The sequence below is a fragment of the Paramisgurnus dabryanus genome, chromosome 1 (assembly GCF_030506205.2).
Source record: "Paramisgurnus dabryanus chromosome 1, PD_genome_1.1, whole genome shotgun sequence".
Lineage (NCBI taxonomy): Eukaryota > Metazoa > Chordata > Actinopteri > Cypriniformes > Cobitidae > Paramisgurnus > Paramisgurnus dabryanus.
Genome location: NC_133337.1, coordinates 50,172,781 through 50,191,551, shown reverse-complemented (window position 1 = coordinate 50,191,551; position 18,771 = coordinate 50,172,781). Strand labels below are relative to the sequence as shown.

The 18,771-nt window shown below is 39.2% G+C and overlaps 1 protein-coding gene across 2 annotated transcripts in view; it reads right to left on the bottom strand.

The window, feature by feature from the left end:
- Window positions 1–241: 241 nt before the first annotated feature.
- The window catches only part of atrnl1b (attractin-like 1b), a 116,120-nt gene continuing 97,590 nt past the window's right edge, over window positions 242–18,771 (bottom strand). For both annotated transcript variants that reach the window (XM_065262926.2, XM_065262927.2), the window contains 2 exons: window positions 10,088–10,202; window positions 242–1,923 (listed from right to left, as the gene is read on the bottom strand). In XM_065262926.2, coding sequence (XP_065118998.2) covers window positions 1,799–1,923; window positions 10,088–10,202 — 240 coding nt within the window. In that variant the 3' untranslated portion in view covers window positions 242–1,798. The remainder of the gene's footprint in view (window positions 1,924–10,087; window positions 10,203–18,771) is intronic.

The window sequence follows — 18,771 nt, the reverse complement described above, 5'->3', positions numbered from 1 at the left end:
ATGGCTTAAAAAGGAAGTTTAAAAATGCCCAGAATAACCTATATGAGCAGCTTCTGTATATCCCAACAAACATACAAACAAACAAACAAACAAACAAAAAAAACATAACCTCCATAAGTTAGTTAAATGTGTGACCAAAGAATCAACCACAGAGGAATTACACAGGAATCAGTGTTACAAAAACAATTCAACGTTTCTTTTTTCCACAAACGATGTAAAAGACGTGATCATGTGTCGTGTACAGAGGGTGGCCCTAAATTAACCATTGACCTTTAATTATCCTTTATTAAAACCAGCGAAAAATACAAACAAAAACATTGAAATAGCTACATGTAAAGAAAGAGCGATTCACATTAGATTCACGTGTTCAAGTCCATCTAAAGCAAACGAGTGTAGATTAAAATGCTGTACATTTTGTTGCTCACCCAATAGAGATGTGTCACAGTCTCCTGCATGTCCTGTTTTCTCCACAGAGGGCTCGAGCACAGTCCTAGCGCTGGGTTTACGCTCGCTGTTTGAGTGCACATCTGATGTGTTTATAATTGCACGCTCTCCTCCAAATCAAAATCGTCTTTTTCCTCTTCCCACATTCACAATATGTGAAACTTAAAGAGTACAAAGATCGAAGAGATGAAGTGTTACTGCAAACATATGAGACATTGCTCATTTAAACCTGTACCATTGCAAAACAAAAACGAATAATAAGAAGAATATTGACAGCTTTTATACTAGCATTCGGTAACAAAAGACTATACACAAGTTGCGATACACTCCTCCGGTGTGTAACAAGCTTGAAATCTCGATGTTTGTCAGGTCAGGGAGACACGACTCCCTAAAGTCCTATTTTTCTTTATGATGGATTTACACCAGCTAGCCCCTCCGATTCCTTTACATTTCGGCGTGTAATGTGAACTGCTTGTGCACACCAAACCTGATATTTCACAACATGAAGACACTCTTTGTGTGACACGTAACCCACAAACTATTTAAGGTTTTCAAGCATAGCGTGTATATGTGTGTGTGCTCCATGCAAAGTCTTCACAAGAAGAATAAAGATGAAATGTAACTTCTCTAGCTAAAGACAGATTTGATCCATTCATAACGTGAGGTTGCCGGATAAAGAACTTCATTAGCTTACGTAACAAATTCAAATCTTGTCTCTTAAATAAAACGTGAAATACCTAAAATAAATCTTACGTTATTTGTAAGCAGCCTTATGAGCGAAAACGTCTAGTTGGTGAGTGAGCATTTCAACCCGTACACAAACCCAGCGACCATCCCAAAATCCTAAAACACTGCAACTTTTAAAAGTCACGCTGGTCGTCATTCTCAACTTCATTGATAAGGTTTACCATGCGAGAGGCACATCTGTGCTTGGTGTAAAGCTGGCATTAAAAATGGGAGACGTCCATAGGAGAGACACTCTCAACGTAAAGACCGTAGAAGAAAACTGGAAAAATGTTTAAATGGGGAACGGAGTTGGAAGTGGTGAATATACAGTTGCGAGTCTGCCGATCGTTTTGGATCAAGTCAATGTGGGTGAGAGGCACTAAAAAAGAACAAAGTGTCGCTCGAGCTAAAGCAGGTGGAGATGGGTCGTTCGAGACGGACGGCACTGGTGAGGTCTATTCATGGTTTTATTGGCATAGAGGGATATGGAGTTGAAATTGAGGGCACTCTGTCACCTAAATAATCCCCGCGCATGGGGTCTCTCTCTGATACACCAAACCTCTGTTTGCCCACAGCAGCACAAGAGAGGTCACGCTGGTAAAAGACGGCCCACAAAGGCTCGGATGGTTCACACGCAGGTGCCCTGGTGAGCGGGAGGCAGAGCTTTGCGGTTCTTCAGGCCTTGGCTCTTCTCTTTGAAGTCCATGGGCTTCTGCTGGGACGTGTCGATAAGAGCGCTGGCGATGGCTATACCTGCAGACGACACACAACAAAGCAAGCCAAGGGTCAGAGAGGACTGAAATTCAACTTGGTGCCATTCAAAAAAGCTATTCATTTCCATGTCAAAGCAAAAAAAGGATACAATGGTATCTTTAAGCTTTCTTTTAAAAGAACGGCTCATTCGACTTTCATTTTTTTAAGATGGATTCCTCTGGGCCCATTCATGTAGAAAGTTTGAAAAGCTTTGCTTTCTTTAGCCTGTCAACCTTAATCTCTCTAACTATGTCCTAATGTATCTGTATATACATTGCATTAATTTACATATCTGTCTACCAATTAACCATACATGTCATGTTGTGTCAAAATCTTTCTCTTTTGTTCCTGAAAAAGACATTTTGTATCTCTTTTTTAGTCTGTGTATGTGGAAACTGTAAAGAAAAGCAGCTCCCAGCATAACCTACTGACCGAGCTTCATGCCAAGATTCTGTCACAGACCCCTGTGACCAAAATCATGGCCGCAACCCCAAAGCCATTTTTCAGAGCAGCAACTCACAAATCATCCTAAAAACACAACGGACGCTTCTGCGCTAGCCTGGCACTGCTCCCGCTCCTCTATTGAAGCAATACAATTATCCGAGAGGGAACAATTCATTATTTCAAACAGGCCAGGCAAAAGGAATTGAATTCGGGACATCGGTGTGAAGCCACAGTTTCGGGCATTCAGTCGAAGAGGATTTACATCCAGGAACAACCTGAGCTTCAGACGCTCATCGATTTATTACCCATCACACCTAGGCTGAAGAGGGAGTAATGTGACAACTACACATCTGTCAACAGAACAGAGTCTTTGACGGGGTTACGCCTACAACCATTGTGCTTTTAAAGCCTCGTTTACATGAACTTAAACTACACATCATTTAGGATAAAGAGTTTCGGATGTGAGCCAGGAACAGCATTATGCGGCATCTATCTAAGTGTTTTTCAATTGATTCTGCTTAAGAAAGTGTACACTTTAAATACTGCTGGGTTATTTTTAACCCATTGCTGAGTAAATATTGGACAGAACACATGTTGGGTTAATACATAAACCTGTGCTGGGTTGTTTCAATGGTTTTAAAGGGATAGTTCGGCCAAAAATGATATTAAACCCATGATTTACTCACCCCCAAGCTGTCCGAGTTGCATATGTCCATCGTTTTTCAGACACATTTTCGGATATTTTAGAAAATGTTTTAGATCTTTCAGTTGATTAAATGTAATGTTTCGGGGTCCACCCATAGTCCACAACATTCAAGTCCAAAAAAAGTGCGTCCATCCTTCACAAATTAAATTCAAACGGCTCCAGGATGATAAACAAAGGTCTTTTGAGGGTAATCCGCGCAGTGTTGTTGTAGACATATCCATATTTAAAACTTTATTAACGATAAATAAATACCTTCCGGTAGCGCCGCCATCTTTGTCACATCCGCATTCAGGATGAGAGCTTACGCAGCCTACGGAGGCTACTCTGCTGCTGCTCTGTGCCCCCGCCCTCCGAATTTGTCATACGTCACTGAGAAAAGTGCGTACACTACGCTAATACTCTCTCCTGTATACAGAGGAGTCTAAGATGGCGGCGCTACCGGAAGGTATTTATTTATCGTTGCAAATGCAACTCGGACAGCTCGGGGGTGAGTAAATCATGGGTTTATAAAACATTTTTGGCAGAACTATCCCTTTAACTAAACATGTGTCCTGTCCAATATTTACCCAGCGTTAGGTTAAAAATAACCCAGCAGAATTTAGAGGGATTTAGATTTTCAGTTGAGCAGAGTACAGTAGGGCTGCATAACAAGTTACCACTAATCGCAAAAGTTTTTAGTTTTTGTTTACATCATATATGTGTGTGTATTGTGTATAATACTTACATATATATACAAATACACACACATGCATGTAAAATTTTAAAGTTCGGTATTTTACACTTAAAGCCGTTTTTTCAGATTGTTTATGATGAAATAGAACGGTTTTGGCTGAAATATATGATGCTGGCCCGAGAATTTTCGGGTGTTTCTTGTATCACCTCCCACCTCTATAATGGCTGTATAGGTGCACAGGAACAATCCTTCCTAAAATGCATTAAACTTTCATTTACAAAGACATGAAACTCAGGGGTGTTCACTGATATGATCACACAAAAATCGCTGCAAAATATGCTTTCCAACAGGTTTTATCGTAGTTTTTGTCCAACTCCATTGACTTGTATTAGATGTGCTGTGAGGTACGTTATTACTCTGCGCCGGGAACTATGTTTGTATTCTTGCAATTGGCAAAGGCGGATTATCGCCACCAACTGGGCTGGAGTGTCTATTATTCAAGCTCTCAATGGAAGAATGTACGGGTGTGAGGCGTTTGTTATGCAGCCCTAGAGCAGAGCACTATTGAACATACTGTCAATATAGAAAATGTAAATACACGTTTTGTAATAAAAAAAATTTAAATGCGTAATATAACAGGTTTAATTTGACATTTAAAATAAAATCTAATAGTCGAAGGCAATGGAGTAGTGGGCAGTGCTCCGACTTGTGGTGGAGATCCACTTTCGTAGACCAAAAAAAGTTTTCATATCCCGACTTGAGGTCCTTTCCTTTGCCGATCCCATACCTCTTTCTCCACCCTGTACTTTCCTGTCCTATCCTACTGTTTATCAAATGAGGCAGAATGGCCCAAAAATAACTTTTAAACAAATGTACATCTCCAAAACAAAATGAGCAATAGAATGAGAAAATGTAATGTGCTTTATTGGTAACAAACAAAATATAAACCATGTTAAAACCCATAAAACAAAAGGAGAGTCAATGACAGACATATCAGACCTATAAACTCATATGCATTCAGTAAACTTTAAGATTGATGTTAACCGATGCTACATACACATACAGCACAAACACATTTCGGACAAAATGATATGTGACCCTGGACCACAAAACCGTCTAATGGTGAATTTTTTCAAATTGAGATGTATACACCATCTGAAAGCTGAATAAGCTTTCTATTGATATATGGTTTGTTAGCAGTATTTGGTGAAAATCTGGAGTCTGATTTTGCAAAAAATTTAAATATTGAGAAAGTCACATTTTAAGTTACATTACAAAGGAAAAGGTTTGTTTTAGTGCTCTTTACTGACTTAAAGCTGTAATGGTATTGGGGATTGAATTGTGAAATTGTAAGCTTAAAGTCGAAATGAAATTACAATGAAAAACTGTCATATATTTGTTTTGGCAGAGTTCCCACACCTTAGTTGACTTCAAATTCAAGGACCTTTCAAGGACTTTCCAGGTCCAATACCCTTTAATTCAAGGACTAAAGGTGGGGACACATTTTAAGTGAGAACAAAGTTAAATTGTGTTACCTTTTAAGATACATTGTTACAGTTCCCTTTTGAGGGAACTCGCGCTGCGTCACTGTGGTGACACTTTGGGGACGCCTCCAAGGGTAAGTGCGTCTGAATATGTATATCAAATTCAACCAATGATGAGGCTTAACGACAAAGACAGGGTGACGCGGGAGCCAGGAAGTATATTGCTATCTGAAATATTGCCAAAGACGCCGTTATAGGGATGCAGGAAGTATGGCAAGGGAGATACAGCGTCTCATTCCCTACTCAGGGAACAACAGTTACATACGTAACCCGAGATTTTTTAATTTGTCAAACGCAACTATGCAAAAAAAGCATTTTGGTATGAATCAACATTTGCATACAGAAGATATTAGCATTTAAAGCGAACAGTTTAGCACATGTGCTTAAAAAGTCTAGAATTTTTATGATTATCTTACACTACACAGGGAATAATATGGATTATTTTTCCAGAAAACTTCTTGCATAAAATAGATTCAAGCTCTTTCAATGACCTGTATCTATGTATGTATATTTTCAAAAACTTCCCAGGGCCTTGAATTTTTTACCCCAGATTCAAAAACTTTCAAGGATTTCAAGGACCCGTGGGAATAGTTTTTTTCTACAAATTACTTATCTGTGAGATTCATTCTTTTTTTTTATTCATGTGGCCTCATAATCTTTAATTAAAAATGTAAATCTCTTCCCCTTCTCAAAACAATCTCTCTTTACTTTCTCTCATATGGTATGGCAGGTGGGCGGGGTCTGGGAAAAGGCTGCAGTAATTAGCAATTAGCAACATGGCCAAACCTCAAAAAACCTCAATTATCGCTGGACGAATTCAAGTCCAGCCCTACCGTTTTTTCATTTCAGTAGCCTTTATTTTTATATATTTATAGTAGAAAATGTAGTAAATATCCTTATGGAACATGATCTTTACATAATAACCTAATAATGTTTGGCATAAAAGAAAAATCGATAATTTTAACCCATCCAATGCCTTTTTCTACAAACATCCCCATGCGACTTAAGGTTTTGTGGTCGAGGGTCACATATAAGGTCAGTGCATACAGTTATTCGATCACACATGCATACACTGAACAAACGTTTTGTTGATTTTGTTAGCAGGTGCGAAACGAGAAAGACCACCGGCACCGTGGGGATCTCGTAGGATCTGTGAATATAATCAATATGATTAGACACGGCGGTCGGCTTGCTCATGACTTCATTAGTGTGTCAGGTCATGTGGGAAAAAAATAAAACAAAAACACAGTTTTTAGGATCATACACTCATCACACCAGGTAGTGGAAGAGACACAGGCACAGCAAGGTGACAGCTGACAAAAGCAAGCTGCTCCAACATCAGTCAATGCTGATTGGTCGGCTATGTGAAGGTGATGTACCGTTTTATCCTGGAAGTCAAACACCTACACAACAATCCTGCTGCATAACTTCCAAAGGAGTTTTCAAAGTGTGATGACAAAGAGACGTCTGTGTATGAAGCTCTCTCTAAAAATATTCTCAAACGAAGTCTTTTCATTTCTCTCTGATGTACCTCCCTCCAAAAGTGTTCATGAAAAACTTCAACAATGCACCATGTAGGCACTCTGAAGTGTTCAGAAGCATGCAATTACATCAAAGCTCCCTTGTCGACAGATATCACTAAAAACACTGCTTTTTGCATATCGGTTTTGTTGTTGTGGTTGCTATGTACTGATGTTTGTTACTTCTTTTGTGCTTGTCAAATAGAAAGAGAGCCATTAGAGAAGCTTTAGTTGAAACAAAAGTTCAGTCAAGTTCCTGGGGAGGAAGCTGAGCCAATGGTGTCCCATAAGGCAGCGAGATGACTGACAGGCCTGCTGCGAGATGGTGGGGCTAAAAGGTTTTTTCTTAGCCCAATATTATCACTTTGTAGCTCTTAAAAGTCTTTGATAATGGACCTCGAACTGACAACGCTTTTAAAGTGCTGCAGACTAAATATATGCGTGCGTGATCCATGCTTCTGTTGCACTGGGAAAAGATGTCGTCTGTGAATTGTGAATGACAAAAAATCCCAGACAGAAACTGGACACCATCATTATTGTATTGATAATCTTTTTTTACGTTTGTAAGGGTGTGTTTTATTCTGTTGGGAACAAGATAACCGACAAGGACACTTGGAGGTACAAATACAAAATGCACTTGTGAATACACTGATTTTTTTTTGTCCAGAATAGGTGACATTCAGACTTGGGTTATAGTGATGCAAAAGGATATGACCGGCAGTTAACGATTGACATACATCAGACCACCTCTAATATCTGAAATCTGACTTCTGTCTGAAATTAATTCCCACACGTAGCACAAACCAGATTGCAAAATACTACGCGAGCAGCAGGCATGGTAATTCCTTGTAAAATGAAAACTGGGAACTGTATCAGAGTTTTAAATACTGTCAAAATTATGAAAGGTAAAAAAATGCTGGGTTGTTTTAACCCATGGTTGGGTAAAATATGAACAAACCCAACCATAGTGTTAAAGTCTACAGTCTCCTTGTGGTGCAAATCAAGTTTTATCATTGTTTATAGTGTGTGTCTATATGGTGTTTTTAATTTACTTTCAAGACAAACTATCTGCAAATTTATCATTCAACAACATTGCTGAGTATTTTCTCTATAATATTGTAAATTTCTTCACCGAACCGCTGTTTGAAATTGCCTCGATTTCCTGCGTCACAAACCTGTAAGCCACTGAATGACCTTCACACAGCTCAACGGGTGGATCAGTAGTTTGAGCTTTAGATATTTATGAATACCATCAATTCTTCAAAGCAAGCATTCGCTTGTCACATGTGCAGTGTAAATGCGCTAACCTGTTAGCATCAATGACAAAAACTTGCGTATGCATTACTATTAGCTATGTCTCAGCTCAGTGTGGCATCTATGTACATATATATCTATGGTCTGAGCTGGTGCGAATGAGTGGAGGGGGAGGACTAATTTTCCTATTCATAGATCAGTGTATATTAAATAAGGCAAGGATAAGTGACATTCAAGCTATTTTATAGTATGAACAGATAGATTTGTTCACATTTTACCAAGCCATTTATTAAAGAGCACCTATTATCCGATTCACAGTTTACATTTTTTTTTGGTGTGTAAGTGAGTATCGGGTGTGCCTCATACATTTGAAAAGTAAAGCCACTGGCTATTTAATCGGCCCCTGGTGGATTAAATAGCCTCGGGACTCGGCTCTAAATAAAAAATATTTACACTTCCAATCAAATATTTTTCCACTGGCAGCACAACTAACATGGCAGGGAACCTCCGGGTTCAAGGTCAGATATTATATTTCATAAAAGTCTGGTCTAAAAATGGCATAGCATTTTTTTTGTGCTTTCAAAAAAAATGTACAAATCAAAAATCAAATCGAATTAATAAATTTGAAGAATCATGACACCCCTAATGGTTAGTACATGTTAACAAAGGCAAAGGTACAAATCCCAGAGAAAACGATGACGTGAGTTATAATCTCCAACTAAAATCTATTTTCGTGTACTACAACAAACACAAGGATTATAGGCAACAGTTTACTTCCTTGGCCTGTTGACGTGGACACGAAGTTCATTATCTAACTCCTCCCGCTTCTGACTCACATCTGTAAGTAGCCTATGTTTTCATATTTAAGGAATTTACTGCTGACTATTCAAACCATGACTTAAATGCAAGTTTTGTGCAGTGTAGAGTAACTCTTGTTGTTTGTCGTTTCTACGATCACAGACGTGGTTTAATGTTTTAGTACCCTTACTTTAACAATCTTTTTAGATTACCTTTCAGTATTGCATTGAGAGCTGATCTTCCAAACATGGTGAGGAGCGTCACATTTCCGGCAGAGGAAAGAGGTGCTCAAGTTAATCACAAAGTACTGGTTAGCTGGCCAATCAGAGGACCCTGCGCCTTTCAGAACGATGAGCTTTGCGAAGCATAGCAAAGAAACAATAATGTATGGTATGTAGAAAAAAATAGTTTTTAAACCATAAACCACACGAACACTGTATTACACCACATACACAAAATAACGTTGATTTAAGCAACATAACAGGTGCTCTTTAAAACATCCTAGAATTTTTATAGTGTAGTTTTTCACATAGTTTTGTCATTTAAAAATCTGACACATTTCCCAGATTTTATTTTATTATTTTGCGTAGTATTTTGCAATCTGGTTTGTATTACGTGTGGGAATAGATTTCAGACAGTAAGTCACACTTCAGTATGGCGCAAACTGGAATTGCTCAGTGTGGCATCTATGTACATATATATCTATGGTTTTAACTTTGAGAAAATGTCTATATTTGCAAATGTCCATATTTAAAACAACCCAAATTTTTTAAATGTATTTTACACTTATTCTGTAAATTAAAGCATAAATAATGTGCCAAAGAACAAGCATAAACATTGCACAACAAAATGTTTCAAACAAACTTTAACATGATCCAGACCAAGTGGGCACTTGTTGCTGTTTTTAGTCGATTTCGTTCTCAATTATGACAGTGTGGCTGTTGACAAACAAGTCGGTGGATAACAGGTGTCAGGCTTTTAGCAACTTCTCACATTTATGTCACTCAAAGGGAGAAGAGATTACTCACACAGCAGACATCATAAATACTTAGGAAACAGGCTGATTAAATGAAGACATATGAGACAGACATCCTCCATATGATGAAGAGGAAGTATAAGAATGAATCATATAGAACTCACAGAAGCGTAACGTCAGTCAGATTAGCACTTACTAGATCGAAAAAAAGACTTTACAGTTCACTGTAGTGACTGGGAGGCTACTGACCTGACTGTCCAGGGGGCGGTACACCAGACGGCCCTCGCGGGAGGCACAGTAGCACCGTGAGCACTGCTGCTTTACCTCCCGAACACGGTTCCACTGCAACAGGCTTGGGCGGTCCCTGCGGAGAGATCAGACGAAAGGAAATGTGTCATGTTCTCAACACGTCACCATCAGTCACAAATGTCACGGTCGTTGGTGTGGGCTGACATGGTAGGACGTCTCTTACAAGTCAACAGAAAAGGACAATTCACATCGTAATAATCTCGGTAACAAATCGGCTCCCTGAGCTCTTGTACAAAGGCGGTTTTCAAAGTTCACATCGTCCGTGCGCAAGCGGAGAAAATCTGTGACATTTGAGGTTGTTGACTACCGCCTGGTCTCCCTCCCTGTAAACACCATCTTAGTTAGATGTCTGTATCTTACAAGGCATAAGAAGCAGAAATGTGTTGAAATGAGTAGGAAGAAGCCACGGGCAATCACAGTGATCTTAAAATGTCATCTTTTATCTCTCATTTCAGATCATTCAGCTACAACGCCCTCCGATCAGAGCACCAGTCCACTTGCATACATATGCATGCGTTTGTAAAAGCATCTGTCTATTGTTTTATGTCTTTAAAGGCAGGCGTAAGTGTGCCCGCCATTGAGAATGCGTGTGTGGTATTGTCGTTTTAAGCTTCCCTGAGCTCATTAAGACACACTCAACTCTGGCCCTCCACACACTGACTCAGCTATAGTGGATTTATTCATCATTTAAAGAGAGTGCCTCTTCAAGAGCATTTCCAATGCACTGCTGCACGATCACAGGCATTGGCAGCCAACGGCTCATCTGCAAAATGAAACCTTAATATCTTACTTCGGTGCCAAAATGCTTTAAAAAAAAAAAAAAATGCACAAGGAAAGGGTGAAGATGCCAACTTACGATCCGTGCCAAGAGCTGCCCTCTGCAGAGCTTTTAATTCGCGCTAAGCTCCGAGCGGCAGACCAACAAAGTTACCCTATGGAAAAGTTTTAATCTTTAATACAAACCTAGCCATTTCACAACATCAATATAATTACAACAATTACTGAAGCGCAGAGCAGACATTCAATGAGCTACCGACTGATAAGGCGATTGTTAAAATTAAGACAACATGTTTTAGTACTTGAGTGACTGTGTTATTTTGTGATATAAATATAGATATATATATAGTCTACTAATTTGCTAACATTTCTGTCTGTGGCACAAATGTCGCAGGATGAGTAAAGTCTAATTTATAGTTCGTGCGTAAGGTCTATGCTGTAGGTTATCTGTAGCCTCTGCATAGCCTGAGGTGCACCTCGCCAAATTTTTTACAGCACGTCAGTTCTACGCAGGCCGCAAGCAATGTAATTGGTCCACTAGAACCCCTCCTGTCAGGTAAAAAAACCTGCATCTAGCCAAGATATATAGCCAACTTTGCCCTTCATGAGTGTGGGGGGGCTAACTTTTTTGTAACTCATCCATTTAAACTATGTTAAGCCTTAAAGTTATGCATAATTAAGGGCGTGGCCACTTGAGTGACGGTTGAACAGCCACTGCTGTCACTAGAGTCAAGCTAGGTGGGTGTGGTTTCAGCAACCAGCCACCTCAGCTTCAGCCACATCTCGCCTTTTTACCCATTTTCGGATATCCGCGAGTGATGTGCGGTGACGCGTGGCCAAGATGGTGATGGCAGGCACCGCGTACTTTAAGCTTCAAAAACGATCTTCAGAAACCTATGGGTGATGTCTACGTCCATCTTTCTTAAAGTCTATGGGTAACACGCATGGATACTGCCTGCCAGCGGTCTGAATGTGTGTTTGCATGTCGACGCAAAAGTATAAATGAAAACCGACACGTAACCTATGCCGTAGGACCTGCACACAACTATAATGAGGCCTTTACATGCCAAAGTTAACCCTATGGGGTCTGAGTTTTTTTTTTTTTTTATAAAAACTTAATTATGCCAAAAGTCTCATTACACAGTATTCAGCACAAACTTTGCTACTATACTGTAATATGTGAGCAACATGAACACGTTTGTATTTTTCAGAGAATAATGTGTATGCGTGCTTAATGAAAAAGTAAAAAATATAAAGTCACTGAAATAAGATAAAACCTATAGTAAATATGTTTTCACAAGACGTTCCTAAACTGGAACTTGTTGTTTAGAGGTTTTTTCAAAATGATGTAAAAATTTTCCTGCCTACTCATTAACATAAAACAATATGTTGATTTACGTTTATTTTAGACCTAAAAGGGGATAAGAAACTGTAAAGAAAATGTAAATTTTCCTACAATCCTCGCCAATCTTTGAAACAATCGATTCAGTTACAAAAATGTATAAAACGAAAAATGCCTGAGCCTGTTGTTCTCCCTCACTTCACAAGATAACTCATGGAGCGTGATACACAGGCATGGAGGGGGGCTTGTGAAAGGTCAAATTAAGCCTGTGCTGACAGTGATGTCCATCAAGCCCAGCGGACAGAGGCTGTTATCAGAGCAATATCTGTCTCTTTGAGGAAAAGAGGCCACTTGTGCTGCACTTAAAAAGTTCAAAGCCATTGTTTCAGAGTGACAGGGGGTGGCAGGGGGTGTCTAGCTTCCCTTTCAGCGCCTACGTTTTTCCATGTGCAGAATATTGCTGTTTTTCCTTTTGATTTTGTATGCTTTTTTTACTAAAAATGAGTCAGTAGGCTGCAGAGATCTTTCTTTGCCTTGCTAAAGAAGGCATACTTGAGTTTAAAGTCCCCTTGTAGTCGACAATTGTATCTCTTAAAACTCATCTTTGAGAATCAAAATAACAGTCTTTTTCCTGTGAAGATAATTTCTTCATGCCTTAAAATACTTTGAATGTAACTCTACACCCTTGCCTCGTTTAGTATACGCGGATCTATGAATATGGAAATTAGTCCCCGCCTCCACTCATTCGCATCAGCTCAGACCATAGATAGATATTTATGTACAAACACACTGCTTAAAGGCGGGGTGCATGATCTCTGAAAGCCAATGTTGATATTTGAAATCACTTAAACAAACATGCCCCTACCCCAATAGAATCTGGACCTTCTTTTGATAGACCTGCCCCACACATATGCAACCCAGGCAACGATGTCGGTTAGTAGACACACCCCTTACTGCTGATTGGCTACATGTGTTTTGGTACTCGGCCCGACTCCCATTTCCAAAGTGTTTTTCAAAAATCATGCGCCCCGCCTTTAAAGTTACAATGAAATTGAAATTAAAAATGTGTTTTGGAATATTGTGTTTTTTTATCTGTGAGCTTCATTTTTTTTTATTCACGTGCCCTCATAATCTTTAATCAAAAACGCAAACGATCGTTTTTGTCGAAACGATCTCTACTTCTGCTCATAAGGTATGGCCGGTTGGTGGGCTCCGGGAAAAGATTGCGGCGATTAGCAAATAGCAACATGACCCAACTTTAAACGATCCAATCAATTCTTGATGGACGAATTCAAGTGTAGCCCTACCTTTTCTATTTCAGAAGCCATTTCACTCGTATATATGTCACCATGGGGAAAATAAGACCATCACTACTTCCCTTTCATGGCGACTTTGACCTCCTGTGTCTTTAAGATTATTGAATAAGGTGCTTCGTATTTTCAGTAACGATCAGGATGTCGATGCAATGCTTTGCTGTGCCAAGAGACTTTGAGAGACTAGTCTCAAATCCACCGTATTCTAGTTATGATAAGTGATAGATAGCACTAACCGGGAGTGCTGAAGACTTTCAAACCCCTCTACATGCATCTTCCTCGTAAATGACACAGTAAACCACATTATTTCTGGCAGAACCCACCAATCAAGTGATTCATGCTAAATATCGCACTTAATTACATATCTCCATTCCCAAACCTATACTTATGTATCTGTTTCTGGCTGTGGTATTGTCTGAGCTTGGTAGTTATGCATAATGTAGAGATCCATTACAGTTTCACACCCAAACATGCTTTTACAATAGACTCTGAGAAAAGTGGTGACCGCTTCCAAACTTTTTGCTAAATGTTAGACAGGAGCTTCAACTTGAAAGGTCTTAACACAACACAGAAAATATGAATTGATTTGATGACAGACTATTTGGCACATTGGGACAGTGATCATAATGAGTGCCTGCTACTGAATCAAAAATTATGATTTAAGAACAAGTTCCAGCATATGGTCATTTATTATGCTGGTGTATTTATATAAGCACTTATATTCAAGTACATTCAAGAATACTTCACTGTGAACCAAATAAAAGTTAGGAAACAGCAGGCAGTAGACTACAATACAACAAAAACCTAACTATGATAAATCACTGAAGAAGTATGTTGCAGTTAAAAGAGGGAAAGGGAACAAAGCTGTCAAACGCACAACCTGAAACAATCAGTAATTTTAACTCGAAAAAGACATACTGTTTAATCATCAGCGGGTACACATGCAGCCCTTCTCTTGTTCTATTGTCATGTGCCAATCACATGTATAATAATGACATCATGATAATAAAAAACAAAATCACATCGCATCAAGCCACTTGTTTTACAAAATAGAAAATCATTGAATATTCTTCTGTACATAGGAATCTATAAGTAGCTAAAGTGTGTTTCTCTTGCACTAAACATTTCACAGCCACTTTCTTTTTTTAAACTAAGCTACTTTTCAGATTACAGGGAAAATGCTCCCCATAGACCCCCTATAACCCACCCATCCTATAAAATCTGTCACACAATGCCCCTTAAAAGGTTCTCATTAGTCTGTTATGGGTTTGAGGGACCATGTATTCAACATATAAACCCTGTAACGACGCCTTCATTCTAGCCAACAACTCCGAACGACCGACAAATCCATTTCATGCATTTACTCGTCCCCAACGGTTTCGAATTCAGCGATATTCGTCTCATTCACATTAGTCTTGCTCCATGGAGATCCGAGTAATCCAATTGCAGGCCATTTGGAGAGTATTGCCATGACACAGCTAATGAATAACGATAAAGTTCAGAGCAATACGAGCAAGCTAAGCGTTTGTTTGTGAAATAAGATTACAGTGGATTCCATTACAACACACATGCTGGAAAGATGCTTTGGGAAAAGTCATTCTAGGGTGAGGTTTTCATGTTATACTGTTTGAATAATATCAAACAAGTTATTAGTGGTGCTTGCTACTAGGAAATGAATGAATGGACTTGCATTGACAGACCATTCGGCCATATCAGGTGGACAGTAAAAAAGCGCTTAAGTTAACATCACCCACTTTAAACACCTTTGCAACTGCCTAGCCACAACCTAGAAATGGTTAAAGAGATAGTATACCCAAAAATTAACACTGTGTCAATTATATTTGACAAATGATGACAAAATTAAAAAAAAATGGTAAACTATCCTTAACCTAAATACTGGCAAAGCTGTCAGATATCTTAAAATGAAGGAAGCTAAGCACACAGTTGACAGTACTCACTTACTTTCATGACATTTGTTTTTCCTACTATGGCAGTCAATGGTTGCCATTGACCAGCTATGTGTTTGACAAATGATGACAAAAAATAAAAATATATTTGAACTATCCTTAAACTAAATACCGGCAAAACTGTCCGATATCTTAACATGAATGATGTGAAGCACATAATTGACGATACCCACTGATTTTCATAACATTCGTTTTTCCTACTATGGCAGACAATGGTTGCCATTGACCAGCTGCTGTATGTGTTTGACAAATGATGACAAAATAAAAAAAATATTTGAACTATCCTTAAACTAAATACTGGCAAAGCTGTCAGATATCTTAAAATGAATGAAGCTACAGTAAGCACACAGTTGACGGTACTCACTGACTTTCATAACATTTGGTTTTCCCACTATAGAGACAGAGCGCCGCGCGTCATAACCTGAAAACCACGCCCACCGGGGGGGAAAACAATCCAACCGTCTCCATTGACTTTGTATTGCGAGAGGCTGCCTCCTTGTCATTTCTGGCTTATAACAAAAAACAGAATAATGCCTAAAAACTGCTGTGTGACAATATGTACAGCTAACAAGCCAAAGAACCCAGAAATAAGCTGTCGAGCCGTAAAACCCTGTCTTTAAGGAGAATAAAGTGGATCGCCGACTACGTTTCCCCCTATTGGACGCAGTTCTACTAATAGTATTACTATGAAAAGTTGCCTGTTTCCACTTTTGTGTCTTTAAACGCTCGTTTTTGGGGTCGACAGCTTATAAAAACTTATTTACAGATTAAAATTAAAAACAGAATAATACATAAAAGCTGCTGTGTGACAAGGTGTACAGCTAAAAAGCCAAAAAACCCAGAAATAAGTTTTTTTTAAGATGTCGACCTCATAAAACGAGCGTTTAAAGAAACAAAAGTGGAAACAGGCAACTTTTCATAGTACTTCTATTAGTAGAACTGCGTCCACTAGGGGGAAACGTCGGCGATCCACTTTATTCTCCTTAAAAGCTGGGTTTTACGGCTCGACAGCTTATAAAAACTTATTTCTGGGTTCTTTGGCTTGTTAGCTGTACATATTGTCACACAGCAGTTTTTAGGCATTATTCTGTTTTTTGCTATAAGCCAGAAATGACAAGGAGGCAGCCTCTCGCAATACAAAGTCAATGGAGACGGTTGGATTGTTTTCCCCCCCGGTGGGCGTGGTTTTCAAATTTGCATATCGGCGCTCTGTCTCTATGGCAGTCAATGGGTGCCATTGACCAGCTATGTGTTTGACAAATCATGACAAAATAAAAAAAAGATATTTGAACTATCCTTAAACTAATACTGGCAAAGCTGTCCGATATCTTAAAATGAATGAAGTGAAGCACACAGTTGACGGTACCCACTGACTTTCATAACATTTGTTTTTCCTACTATGGCAGTGAATGGGTGCCATTGACCAGCTATGTGTTTGACAAATCATGACAAAATAAAAAAAATTGTGAACTATCCTTAAACTAAATACGGGCAAAGCTGTCAGATATCTTAAAATGAATGATGCTAAGCACACAGTTGACGGTACCCACTGACTTTCATAACATTTGTTTTTCCTACTATGGCAGACAAGGGGTGCCATTGACCAGCTATGTATTTGACAAATGATGACAATTTTTTGTGAACTATCCTTAAACTAAATACTGGCAAAGGTGTCAGATATCTTAAAATGAATGACGCTAGGCACTTGACGGTACCCACTGACTTTTATAACATTTGTTTTTCGTATTGTGGTAGTCAATGAATGCCATTGATTAGCTATGTAGTTGAAAACGATGACACTTTTTTGGGTAAACTATCCCTTTAACCAAATACTGGCAAAGCTGTCAGATATTTTAAAATTAATGATGTTAGCACACAGTTGATTGTACACACTGTTTTTCATAATATGGATTTTTCTTACTATGGCAGTCTATGAGTGCCATTGGCGAGCTGTGTGGTTGACAAAAAATGACAACATTTTTATTTTTGGGTGAACTATCACTTTAACCAAATACTGGCAAAGCTGTCAGATATTTTAAATTGAATGATGTAAGCACACAGTTGATGTTACCCACCGTTTTCCATGATATGTGTTTTCCTACTATGGCAGTCAATGGGTACCATTGACCAACTGTGTGCTTGACAAACAATGACTTTTTTAGGCGAACTATCCCTTTAACTAAATATGCACCTGCACCTGCAAATGCACCTGCACTCCGGCCTCAAAATTAAAAAAAAACTGAAAAGTCTTCCTAACCACAGTTACAGGGCTTATACACTTTTAGACATGACATATAGTACAAAGTCTCAGGGATGGGCATCTGGACAAGAACACCTATAAAACTCATGACTTGATCGGTAAACAGATGTCTCTCAAACAGGCCAACTGATTTACAACTAACTGAGGGCCAACTTCATCCCACTCCTGCACTGGCTAACCTGATGAAAACAGCTCAACGCCAGCAGTGAGCCACATTCTAATTAGACATCAAGACGAACAGGCTGTTTAGAGACTGCTTTATGGGCCACGTCTTCATCTCACGCCAACTTGACGGACACTTCTCTTAACTTGATTTACCTTCTATATCATCTAATCTTTCATTTACTGCCTTTCTTGCAAAATCGCTAATGCGACCACTTGTCGAATATTCCCCTTTAGTTTCTTCTTTATTATTATTGTGAATTCTTTATTCCACCTCTCTTTCATCTCATCCCTCCTGTTCATCTCGCATTTAAAAATATGTATCGCAGTAACCGGCTGCAGTTGAAGATGAGGCCGATAAGCTGCTGCAGTGAGCATTAGGCAGAGAATAGAAATGGCAACATAAACAAAGCCATAAAGCAACAGGACGATCCTCTTCATCTACATGTTTCTCCAGCTCTTAACGGCCTGCCGAGCATCTCATTTGCATGGCTAATAGGAGCGAACGCAGAGACAGGGAGTACGAGAGCTGGTCTGTAGATAACAGCTCGCCATTGAGCGCTCTCAAAAAGAAGACGGGCTACACACACAGTATAATTTAAAAGGCCCTCTCTTTGTTGCCTGGTGACAGCCTCCATCCATCATACTCTGCCACTGTTAACGGCCCATATGTTGCGCGTTGGCTATGGTGGCGGAGCATCATCTGTGTCATCTGTGCTGTTTTAAAAGGGCTGGCCTCATTTTGGTTCTGTAATGCACTTCTGGTGACCTCGGCGCACAACAATTCTTTCTTTAAGTTTAGC